Source organism: Ursus americanus, chromosome 9 (assembly GCF_024610735.1).
Source record: "Ursus americanus isolate L20-20 chromosome 9, mUrsAme1.1.p, whole genome shotgun sequence".
In the NCBI taxonomy this organism is placed as follows: domain Eukaryota; kingdom Metazoa; phylum Chordata; class Mammalia; order Carnivora; family Ursidae; genus Ursus; species Ursus americanus.
Genome location: NC_142135.1, coordinates 11,433,089 through 11,445,247, shown reverse-complemented (window position 1 = coordinate 11,445,247; position 12,159 = coordinate 11,433,089). Strand labels below are relative to the sequence as shown.

Below are 12,159 nucleotides of genomic sequence, written 5' to 3'. Positions count from 1 at the left end.
GCCCATGGCCAGTCCCATAATCCTTCACTCTAGGATGGACGTAATGAGTAAGAGATCAGACTTGGTAGGTGGGAAGTTGCCCGTTTGTTCTCTTTGGCCATCTGAACGGCAGCTATTAGACCTGAAATTAAATCCGTGGCAGCAGGGATGGCTCCTTTCATCACACTGCAGCACAGCACTTCCAGCACACCTGGTTCTCGAATAAACCTGCTCTTGTGACTAGCGGAGGGGTCGGCAAACTCTTTCTGTAAAGGGCCAGACAGTAAATATTTTAGCCTCTGAGGGCCATATGGCTTCTGTCACAAGAATTCCATTCTGCTGTTGTAGTGCAAAAATAGCCAAAAATAATACATAAACAAGTGAGTGAGGCTGTGTTCCAATAAAATTTTATTTGTGGACACTGGAATTTGAATTTCGTATACTTTACACATGCCATGAAATAGTCTTTTGATTTTTCTCAACCTTTTAAAAATGTAGAAGGTATTCTTAGTTCACAGGCTGTATAAACATAGGTGGTGGGCGGATCGGCCCGCAGACCAGTTTGCTAGCCCTCAGTCTGGAGTTAGAGATTTTTCTACTTCTTTTCCAATATGCGCAGCATGAGCTGTGCTGACCGCAAAGGCCATAGCAGTATTGCTTTCTCTCTTCCAGCTGCCTCATTATTTTGTACTTGTATTCATTCACTCCATTCGAGCGTTCGCTTGGCCCCTACTCCAGTCTGGGCACTGTGCAAGATCCTTGGTGCACAGAGGGAAAATCAGACACAGCTCTTTTCCGAGTTCTCACAAAGTCAGAAAAGGTACCCACAAGTGCAGTCAAATATCAGAGGTGTTGGCCGAGACACCTGTGTTAGATTCTGAGGGCTGCCATGACAAATTACCACAATTGTGGTAGAAATGTGTCCTCTCATGGTCCTCGAGACCAGAAGTCTGAAGTCAAAGTGGTGGCAGCGTTGGTTCCTTCAGGAGACTCCCTTCTTCTGGAGGGAGCACCTGTCCCATGACTCTCTTCCAGCTTCAGGTGATTGCCAGCCATTCTTAGTTCCATGGCCTCTCGGTGCGCTGCTCCGATCTGCCTCCATCTTCACATGGCCTTTTGCTGTGGTTTTCCCCTTCTTTTCTAATGATTTGTCATTGGATTTAGGGCCTGTTCTAATTCAGGATGATCTCATCTCCAGATCCTTAATTTTATCTGCAAATACCCTTGTTCCAAATAAGGTTGTATTTTCATGTGCCAGGTAGACCTATCTTTAGGCCACTATTTAACCCATTACAATATTCTTAGAAGACTGGGGTTAATGTTATCCTGAAGGCTTCATGAAGGTCTCAAAAAAATGAGAGCTCCTGTTCGTCAGATGGATGTGAGGGAGGAAGGGGAGGGCACGTTCGGGGACCAGCCAGAGTTAGCGAGGTATGACGCCGCATGCAACTTGTAAACTGCAGGCAGCTGAGCCTGGCTGGAGAAGAGCAGGGTATGCGCTGGGAGAGCGTGAGATGAAGGCCAAGGAGGTCAGCAAGCAGTCCACGGTGACGCTGTGGGCATCATGATCCAGCACCATTAAGCCAGAAGGATTTGGTGGGAGCCTCTGGGACTCCTTCCACTTCAAATGCAGCAGAGCTCAGACACTCCAGACACTCATCACACCACCAGCACAGCGGGACTAGACAACTTTTAAGCTGCTTCTCCCAATCAGGACATTTCAATCTCTTGATTAAGGTTTTATGATCTTCAAACAACACACATGCTGGTTTTCTACCATTTGTGTCAAGGTTTGTGGCTTCCAGCCCGTCTTACACGCACACGCCTCCCAGTGTTGAGGGCTGCTCTTCCTGCCACCCTCTTCGCCTCCTGTGACTACCCTCTTACTCCAGGGAACTGTGAGTCAGGCAAGTGCAGTTTTCCTCCAACAACTACAACCATACAAGAGTAAATCAAGAGTAAAATGCAAGTTAACGACAAGATCACTGGTCTTAACTGCATTTAGCAAGATTTTAAAAGCAATTAAAACTACCTACATAGTAATGAAGAAAAATGCTATTACAAAGAAACAGCTCTCCTTTACAAAAAGGGGAAATGATTTGTGTATGCATTCCACTAAAATAACACGGGGAAGGCTTTACAAGCCTAAAAACAAAATACCAGTAAACCAAGCCACACTTAGAAAAATGAAAGCTGATTTTTATTTTATCATCAACAGCCATTCTTTAAACATGAACATGCATACGTAATATTCTACGCACACATCACAGTTTTTAACGTTAGTTAATAAAGGTTAAACACACAACATACATCCTTACAAAAAAAGTCAAATGCAAACTTAAAACTTTAAACAAAAGTCTTACTAATTTAAAAAAAGTTTGTGTTGGGTACCATTTGTACAACACAGTTAATTTAAACATTTTCATTTTGGCTGCACATGAAAAAAGCGGCAGTAGAAAATAAAGTCATTGAGGGTTTTTAAATAGCAGAATAGGCAGTTTTGCCATGCAGGAGAAGCAATATTAAATATTAGTTTTCAAAAAAAAATCCACATTTAAAAATATTTAGTTCAAGTCACAGAATTTTTCTCAGTAGAGATCCCAATGCAATGCATAATTAGCTGCCTTAGCTGGCCCGTCTGAAAGGACAACTTCCCTTCAGAGTATGACTTTACTGATTTTGGCACAGAAAAGAAGTCTTAAGAACGAGAACATGATTAAAAAAGAGGGAAGAGGAACAGAGGCAAGAAATAAAAAGCAAGAGTACATGAGATAGTAATTGCAATCACTAAAAACTGTGCATTCCCAGTCACTGCAGAATACTGTCTTCCGTCCACAGCAGGTGCGCACTCCTCGACTGTTACTGCAGCATGGACTTGATTTGCTTGGAGGTAGTCTCATCATTCAAATGTTTTGTTGTGTACCTAAAGGTAAAAAACAAAACAAAACACAGCAATTTTAGGGAATTTTTAAAAAAACCATTACCTGCACCGGGTTCTAGAATTATTACAAGATGAGCAAATAGGCAAATCTTCTCTCACAGAATTGTGCCTTTGATTTCCAGCTTCAACTGGGTTCAGGTTCTGCCTCGCTTAGCCTCCCTACCAGCTTTTAAACAGAAGATCCACGAGCTGTGTTACTGAGTCCCAACGACCTTGTTGAAATGATCTGGTTAAATTCTAAAGGACCACTCAGCTGCACCTCTCACTCAGAGGAAAAGAGTCCTTGCTCCATCTCAGGGACTGACAAATTACACCCGGTGGCCCAATCTAACCCTCTACCTATTTTTGTATGGGCTGTGAGTGAATTAGATTTTTATAATTTTAAATGAATGGGGAAAGAAATTGAAAGAATAATATTTCATGTTAACATCAAGGTTATATGAAATGTAAATTTCAGTGTTTTACAAAAGTTTTAATGGAAGACAGCTATACTGATTCACTTCAGGATAACCTACGGTTAACTTCTTGCTACAGTGGCAGAGTAGCTGTGACAGAAACCATGTGGCCCCAAACCCTAAAATGTCTGTTGACCCTCTAGCCCTTTACAGAGAAATATGCCGAGTCCCATTCTAGTCCCAAACCATCACATCCCAAAATGTCCCAATACTCTACGTGCCTTGTTTCCAGCTAGACAGGTTTCGCTATAGGCATGAAAACACAAGAATCATAGAGTGACCACTGCTTTATGAGATGATTCACTATGGGAGCCCTTTAATAGCCCAAAGTCAGTGAGTAAGCCTGTTGTGTGTCCAGTACTGTTCCAGGAGCTTAGAGCCTGGCAGGGCAGACAGACGGTAATACACTCATACCAGGGGCAAAGGAGGAAAATACTAGACGAGGCCTTACAAGCCAGAAAAGCCCAGCGCACAAGGATACCGCAGGCCACAGTGAGGAGTTGGGAGGTTATTCTAAGTGCAGTGAGAGCCAGTGGAAGATATTAGGTAGGGCAGTGATGTGGGATTTCATTTAGGTTCTGGAAGGACTGCTCTGGCTGTTGAGGAAGAACCGTAGGGAGCAGAGCAGCAGCACAGGGACCAACTGGGGGCCGCTCCAGGGGCCTCAGTGAGAGACGACCAAGGCCTGGAGCAGATGAGCAGCAGGGAAACAGGTGCTCAATGCTTGAATGTGGGACAATTCAGACAGAACTTAACGCTGGACCAGTTAATTTGGCTTATAAGAATTTCATATATAATCTTTAAGGAATAGATCATTTTAAGCAAGTACACACAGATGGTCTCTGTGTCTTCAAGAAATTTAAACCCAGTTCTTGTTAGTTTCATTTCAAATCAATTTGAAAATTGAACAAAGTACCTGAAGTCAAATCCTTGGAGAGGTAAGGACACAAACATGTACTTATTAAGTACCTGATATATTCTCAACAATTTTACTTAGAAGTCACTTCCAAATTGTTCACATGTTACTGAAGAGACACCAGAGCACCTGGCATGTGATAGCTGCTCCATTAGTACTTGCGGAAGGAAGACAAGAACGCAAGCAGCCAGGCTGGAAAAATAATCCATAAAGGAATATTTGCATTAAGTGGCAGGTGATGTAGCCGAGACTAAAGCCTTCTGTTTTCTTTTCCAAGTGCAGATAAAGTGTATATATAGCTGCACACAAGCCTCCTGATGTCAGGAAATAAAATGTTTAACATCCTTCTCTTCACTTCCGCTTTTTCCCCTTTCCTTTATGGGCCTGAATAGGGGAGAGGGCCAGGCAAGTGGCACACCAACATTTCTACTTCGAGTGGTTGTCAGCACTGCTAGTCAGCAATGTTCTGTGACATTCCAGGAGTTGTGAGTGCTTTCCTCTCTACCAGACACAAGTTCTTGCTGCTTCTGCGGAACGTGACCATGCATTTCCGGCAGTTCTCAGATCCTTCCCCCAAGCGGGACTGATTAGAGGGAGGCCTGTCACATCACCACATTCTTCTCAAGAAATGGCCAGGAACTGGGGCACCTGGGTGGCTCAATGCGCCAAGCTGTTCGACTCTTGACTTCAGCTCAGGTCATGATCTTGGGGTTGTGAGGTGGAGCCCCACGTCAGGCTTTGCACTGGGCCTGGAGCCTGCATGGGATTCTCCCTCACCCTCTGCCCCTTCCTCTCTAAACAAACAAAAAAACCAAACCAAACCAAAAAACCAAACCGAGAAGAGAAAGGAAGAGAAGGGAAGGGGAGGGGAGAGGGGAGTAAAGAAGGAAAGAACGAATGAAAAGGGCAGGAATACCTAACACATGTGAAAATAACGTACAGACACATGTGGCCTTATCTCACTTTGTGCCTAACAACAAAGTTCCTCTCTGAGTACATATGTCTTTTCTAGCAAAGAAAATCAACTATTATCTACCTTTCCTCTAAAATGTAATAAAGAGTGCAGTTATTTAGCACGGAATCTTAACTCCCAGCTCTAGCTTGCTCTCTCATGATCAAGGCACTTGGTTCCATTTTTTCACCTGTAGAATGTAGGCATGCCTTGCTGCTTTTCTGTAACTACATTCTGTAAGTTGGAGGCACTACATAGAGAAGCATTCAAAATAAACAGCATATACATGTGTACACATTAAAATTTAAAGTTTTTTAGGGGCGCCTGGGTGGCACAGTGGTTGCGCGTCTGCCTTCGGCTCAGGGTGTGATCCCGGCGTTATGGGATCGAGCCCCACATCAGGCTCCTCCGCTATGAGCCTGCTTCTTCCTCTCCCACTCCCCCTGCTTGTGTTCCCTCTCTCGCTGGCTGTCTCTATCCTGTTGAATAAATGAATGAAATCTTTAAAAAAAATAAATAAATAAAAAATAAAGTTTTTTAAGTTTTTGGGGCGCCTGGGTGGCTCAGTCGGTTAAGCATCTGCCTTTGGCTCAGGTCATAACCCCAGGGTCCTGAGATCGAGCCCCACGTCAGGCACTCTGCTCAGCAGGAAGCCTGCTGCTTCTCCCTCTCCCTCTGCCTGCTGCTCCCCCCTGCCTGTGTGCTCTCTGTCAAATAAACAAATAAAATCTTTAAAAATTAATCAGTCAAATTTTTTAGTTATTAACTGCTGACTGAGGAACACGATGGAGTGAGTATCTCTAGTAAAGCAGCTACTCAGAAAGTAATTCCACAAAAGTATCTCCCATTTTGTAGAGGTGTCAATAACAATTAACAATTGCACAGCACTTCTGGGATTGCCAAATGCTTTTTAAATAGTATCTCCTTTGCTCTGAGTGAAGCACGTTAAGGGCTGTGGTGATTTAGTTTGAGCAGTGTTTCTCAAAGTGCCAGCGTTATATAAGCTAGGGCGTTTACTTATAAAATGAGGTGCCTGAGCCCCATCCCAGACCTAAGGAGAGAGACTCTCTGGGGGATGGTGACCTGGGGATCTGCATTTTCACCTCCTTCCCAGTTACTTCAAAGCACTCCAGGGTTCAGTCACAAGGAAACCTAAGGCTCAATGATACAGCATCAAGCATATGGGATTTTCAGAATGAAATCCTAAATGTGAAAACAGATTCCAACATTTATTAGCTATACAATCTCTGAGTCTCTCAAGAACTCAAGGTAACTGTTTGTACAATGGAGACAGCCCCAGCACCTCATATCCATCACCTACCTCACAGAGCTGTGGTGTGGATTAAGTAAAGTCATACATGTGAATCTGTATACGAATGTACATTGATATAAAAATGCTACTAACTGTAACCACTACCACACAGCATCAAGGGCACCCATGAACCTTACAAAACTTCCCAGGTGAAAAAGAAAGAACCAGACATGTAACACATTCACTATGTATAAAAACAGTTGGACAGTTATCTCTAACAAAACCTTCATCTGCTACTTTCCACTAGTTATGTGAAATGAAAACTGAGAACTGACAGGTGGCTCTTGCCTCAATGGTGCTTTTCTTCCCCTTTCCCTCAAACACAGACTGCTGTGTGTGAGGCTTCAATTCCACCTCTCACTTAGCCCCGCTGTGGGGTGCTGCCTTAATTCTAGAAAAGGCCCAACTACCTTTAAATTCTGAAAAACAAAAGCAAACTCTGAGTTTTTAATGTGTGGAACACCGTCCCTTCAAGGTAAAGAAATATAACACCAGACCCGGGGAGCCTGGGTGGCTCAGTCAGTTAGGCGTCTGCCTTTGGCTCAGGTCATGATCCCAGGGTCCTGGGATTGAGCCCCGCATCAGGCTCTCTGCTCAGTGGGTAGCCTGCTTCTATCTCTCCCTCTGCTGCTCTCCCTGCTTCTGTTCTTTCTCTCTCTAGTAAGTATAAAAATCTTAAAATAACATAACATAACATAACACCAGGCACTCCTAGACTTTAAGTCCCTCTTCCTTTTCAAAGCAGGTTTCCTGTCGTTGGCTGGCTTCACAGAGTCTCACCAGCAGGAATGAAGGGTCTTGGGAGAAAAAACAGGCTGACTGGGACCCAGGGAGTCTTCAGAAAGGGATCATGTAGTAAGATTCACCATACCATGACATGGATAAAACCAATGAGGTTTATGTTGTAAAAACCTCCAGAGTAAAAAATTCCCACAAGTTGTGGTTTCTGCAGGCTTATGGTTGAAATAGTTTGACATTATGAGGCTTTTTATTGTTATATTATGGTCCTGAATCATTCTGGTATTTGTTTAGAATTGACCTCCTTCACTCAGGTCGTCACTGCTTGCAGAATACTTTTCATAATCCTAATAAAAGCATTTAATGGCTCCATTCAGCTGAAATGACACATACAGCACAGAATTCTGCTTTACGGTGCACCAAGTGTGACTAAGCATTCAAGAGGAATAATGACCTGTTTTTTGCTCATTAAACGTGAGAAACTTAATACTGAACTGGAAATTATTTTTGCGTATCACATGAACTACAGTGCACTACACTGAAAAGCAAAGATGGCCCGTGACCTCAAAAGTCTCTATATAAATACTACTGTGCTCGTGTAATTTTGTGTTTAAACACAAAATAATGGAGCAATAACCAAATTATCTTTTATGTTAGGAAAATTATACTATAAAATAAATCTCTGTAGTCAAGACGTTACAATATGCTGAGATTTGCATTTAAAAATATTCCAGCCTTCAAGACTCTGGCTGGCTCAGTCAGTAGAACATGCAACTCTTGATCTCAGGGTCATGAGTTCAAGCACCATGCTGGGCCTAGAGCTTACTTAAAAAAAAAATAAAAGAAAAAGAATCTTGTCTTAAAAAGAAAGAAAAAATTCCAGCATTCTTTGGAGCTACAGTAAGACATCAAGTAGATTTAAGCTGAGAAAAGATAGCAAATAACTCCTTATTTTCATTATAAGAAATATTATAAGAAATATACAAAAGTAATAAAGGTATCTGTGAAACTAGAAATGTAATTACACTATATTAAGGAAAAAGAGCTCGTTTTTGTAGAAGAGTTGTTATGGTACTGTATTTGTAAAAAGGTAAGTATCACAGAGCTGCGACTATCTGTACGTGTAAAGAAAAAGCTCTACAAGACTATATACCAAAATGTTAATAGCAGTTTATTTCAAAAATAGTGAGATTATGTGATTTCCTTATTTTGCTTTAAATTTTCCTGTGTTTGTGAAATTTTATTTACAATTAGCATGTTGTACATTCATGAAAAAAATTAAAAAATAAACATCCCAAGACAATCAAAAAATGAAAGCCAAAAATCTTTGGCAAAGAAATAAAGCTGCTATTTTCATGTGAGTGCCCCCCCCCCACGCACACTCTCTTTATTGTGAAAATACTGTAACCAATATTTGAAAGCAAGATTGCCAATAAGCAAAATGAGATCTTCCCATTTCTAACACGAACATGTATATTCATATTTTTCGTACTAGTACTATTCACATTTTGAAGCATTTTCTTAGGTATTTTTTCTATAATATGCACATGTACATATACACACCTGAGAGCATTTAGAAGACCTTCTACACTATTGGGAGGTTGGTCCTTTAGAACTTTGATACAACCTTTCATCTAAGGAGAAAAGAAAACAGAAAAGGTAAAAATGTTTGTTTTCTCATATAACATTATCTCAAAACAGTAATACTTAAATTAGCACAACTATGGAACTCATGAGAAATTACATTCTAGAAATGTCAAAATCATTTTTCTTAAAAGAGGGGAAAAAAATCTACCAATTGTTATTTTCGGTTTCTCTGTCAAACAAAACTTTTTAAGAACCGAATCGGTCAAACAGAAGCACCATGCACACGAATGAGAAAACAAAGGATGGGCCAAGGGAGGACTTCCTGGAAAAGGTGTGGAGCAGCCTTTGAGAGGACAGAACAGACACGCTGCCAAGGAACAGATGAGCCTTTCTAGGTAGACAAACATCTTGGCAAAAATAATAAAACTTATCACACACTGAGAACAGAATTTTGCAAGGCTGAAATGACTAGCATAGGGGAGTGTACAGAGGGCCTCACAAGCCAAGGAAGACTCAAGTGTAACTAACGGGGTAGGGACTTGTTACAGGGATAAAAAGGGAGCAACTAAGCAAAGACGGTATGTAAGGAAGACGAGTCTGATGACTGAAAACGCAGAGCATAGTGGAGACAGCACAGGCTTGGAGCGCCAGGGTGGCTCAGTCAGTTGAGCGTCTGTCCTCTTGATTTCGGCTCAGGTCATGGTCTCGGGATCCCAGGATCAAGCCCTGCCTCGGGCTCTGCACTCAGTGTGGAGTCTGGTTGGGATTCTCTCCCTCTACCCCTCCCCCAGCTAGAGTGGGCACTCTAAAATGAATGAATGAATGAAACACAAAGAAAGAAAAGAAAAGAAGAAAAAAAAGAAAAGGTGAGCACAGGCTTTGGAAGCCATGGAGATGGGGGTAAAAATCCCACTCCACGATTCACTAGAGATTATACTATGTAATTTCCCTAAATCTTAGAATCTCTATTAATACAAAGGAGATAACATCTACATCCTAGGAGTATTTCCAGACGTACGTGGCATAAAATTCCTGAGACACAGTAATCACTCAATAAATGTTAACTCATTTCTCTTCACAGAGGATGAACATGAATAAAGTAAGGTAGGGAGGCTGGTTAGCACTCAGTAATCTGGATACGAAACGCCGAGAGCCAGAGCTAGCTATGAAGGGGAACCTGGAAGACAATTCTCAGCAAATACTGGTTATAATTTGATGAACTAGATGTGACAGGGTCAGGAGAGAAATTATAAAACAGAGAACCCAGGAACCTGCTTTATTCCTAATATGAACTTCTGCAGAAACAAGCAAAGTAGGAACCCAGACCAGAGCCACAAATTATTATGATTAGGAGGGAGGAGAAAATCTGTATTACATAGTCTTTTTTCACTGGAGCATCTCTACTGACTTTCTATATATATCTGGAAATAAATCTTTTGTTTGAAATGGACTTTGGTCAAAGAACAAAAGGAAATTTCTTATGTCTGATTATTTATTTATACTGCCAAATATGCAGAAGGACCGCTAAGGAGTAAGAGGGACAAGGAGGCATGCTGAAAGACTGCGGCTGTCCTTTGGTTATTCTACTCCACCATATATGGTGGTAAAAAAAAACAACACAAGACGAGAGGCAACAGACACCCACCATTATCAGAAACTATAAAACTGAGGTTTGTGACCGAGTGCAACCTGCAGCTCTTTTAAATAAACGCCTATGAGTTCTACTTACAGAAATGGTTTGGAATTAAATAAAGCAATATAACTTACATCAATCTTTGAAGTTTTGGCAAATGCTCCCACTGGATGTACATGGTCATAGAGTATTATGACACCCACCATTACCCTCAAGCAGAATGACACCGTCTCTTCATTTGTAAATCTGCTTCTGTATTCCCTGGAGGGTAGAAAAGATATGGATGGATGAGACACATCACTACTTAATGAGCTGGTTCAACATTCAGCTGATGCTGAAGGATGTATCCTGTTGCTTTCTAAAAGGAATGCGAACATTATGCCCCCCTTTCTCCACGGTGATATTCCCAGAGAACTGAGGCGGGTGGAGCAGTTATCACGCACGTATTCCGATCTCGATATGCACCCTCCTTGGTGTAGCACCCCTTCTGCTTGGCAGAGATGAGGCAAATTTAGAGAAATCAAAAGTAGCCCCAAACTAATGGTTTCAGGATAGGTGCTTTGTAAGGTGTTCCCACCAATATGATGGAAAAAGCCACTAGCTTAACAGAGCAATGTGCTTGCTATTTAGAAGCTAACGTAATCTAAGCATTTATATTACTGTATTACTGGATTCTAACTTTACTAGAATTCACTCATATTCTTCTCTCATTTGGGAAAATGGAAACGAGAACTTTCATCTATATATAAGGCAGCATGGCATAGCAGAAAGCGTCCAGAACCAGGATGGGGCCATCCAGGCACAGGTGTGGCCGACCAGACCCTTCACTTCCCAGGGCCTCACTCCCCTAAATGACAATGATAATGATAAATAGTTGCCCTCTTACTCCATAAGGTTTTCCAGTAAGATGATGTGTATAATACTGCTCTGGACAATGAAAAGCTCCAGAAAAACAAAAGTTATTCTAATAAAACCATATGTTATTTAGGAATCCAGGAGGGATTCTTTCTGCCTGCTGATAAGAAAATCCAGCCAGACAACACTGTGGTATATATGATAAATGGCTTGAAAGTAAAGGGAAACCCAGCAGAGAATTCAGATTAGTGTTGGAAAAAATAAATAAATAAATAAATAAAGATTGTGAACTAATTCTGAGAGAAAGGGATAAGCAGAAGAGTAACTCTAGCCCTCTAGCAAAAAGGCAAGGTTCTTACTGAAAAGGAGAGAGAATGCTGATGAGAAGCATAACCAAAACAGCAAAGCTCCTCCCGTATTTCTGAAAAGAGCACCACAAAATTCCCCATTCCGAAGAGTCTAATGAGTGAATCTGACTGGCCTCACGCACCTGAAAACCCACTGTACTTTCTACTTAACCAGAAGTTACATTAAGCTGCAAATTATTTTAATATTGTTCATATATTAACTTTGGATACTTCAGATACACTTATTTTCCGCCTTCCAAATAAGACCTGCTCATATCTAGACAACCGTTTCAAGAGGATTGTTAAAGTGAAAAAGAATCAGCTAATACTCACGGTGTTTCGAGCATGACTCTGCATACACTAGCCATGGTGCTTAGACAATCTGTGGTATTTTCTATTGGTAAATTTTTATTCTGTAAAAGTGTATGGAGGAAAAAAAGTGAA

General features: G+C 41.5%; 1 protein-coding gene across 12 annotated transcripts in view; it reads right to left on the bottom strand.

The window, feature by feature from the left end:
• Window positions 1-376: 376 nt before the first annotated feature.
• The window catches only part of CYRIB (CYFIP related Rac1 interactor B), a 142,620-nt gene continuing 130,837 nt past the window's right edge, over window positions 377-12,159 (bottom strand). For 11 of the 12 annotated variants that reach the window (XM_087864621.1, XM_045812227.2, XM_045812219.2 and 8 more), the window contains 4 exons: window positions 12,049-12,128; window positions 10,648-10,774; window positions 8,857-8,927; window positions 2,158-2,902 (listed from right to left, as the gene is read on the bottom strand). In XM_087864621.1, the coding sequence (XP_087720747.1) occupies window positions 2,839-2,902; window positions 8,857-8,927; window positions 10,648-10,774; window positions 12,049-12,128 (342 nt within the window). In that variant the 3' untranslated portion in view covers window positions 2,158-2,838. Of the gene's footprint in view, window positions 1,911-2,157; window positions 2,903-8,856; window positions 8,928-10,647; window positions 10,775-12,048; window positions 12,129-12,159 lie in introns of those variants that run through there. The other variant, XR_015725683.1, reaches the window with a different exon arrangement.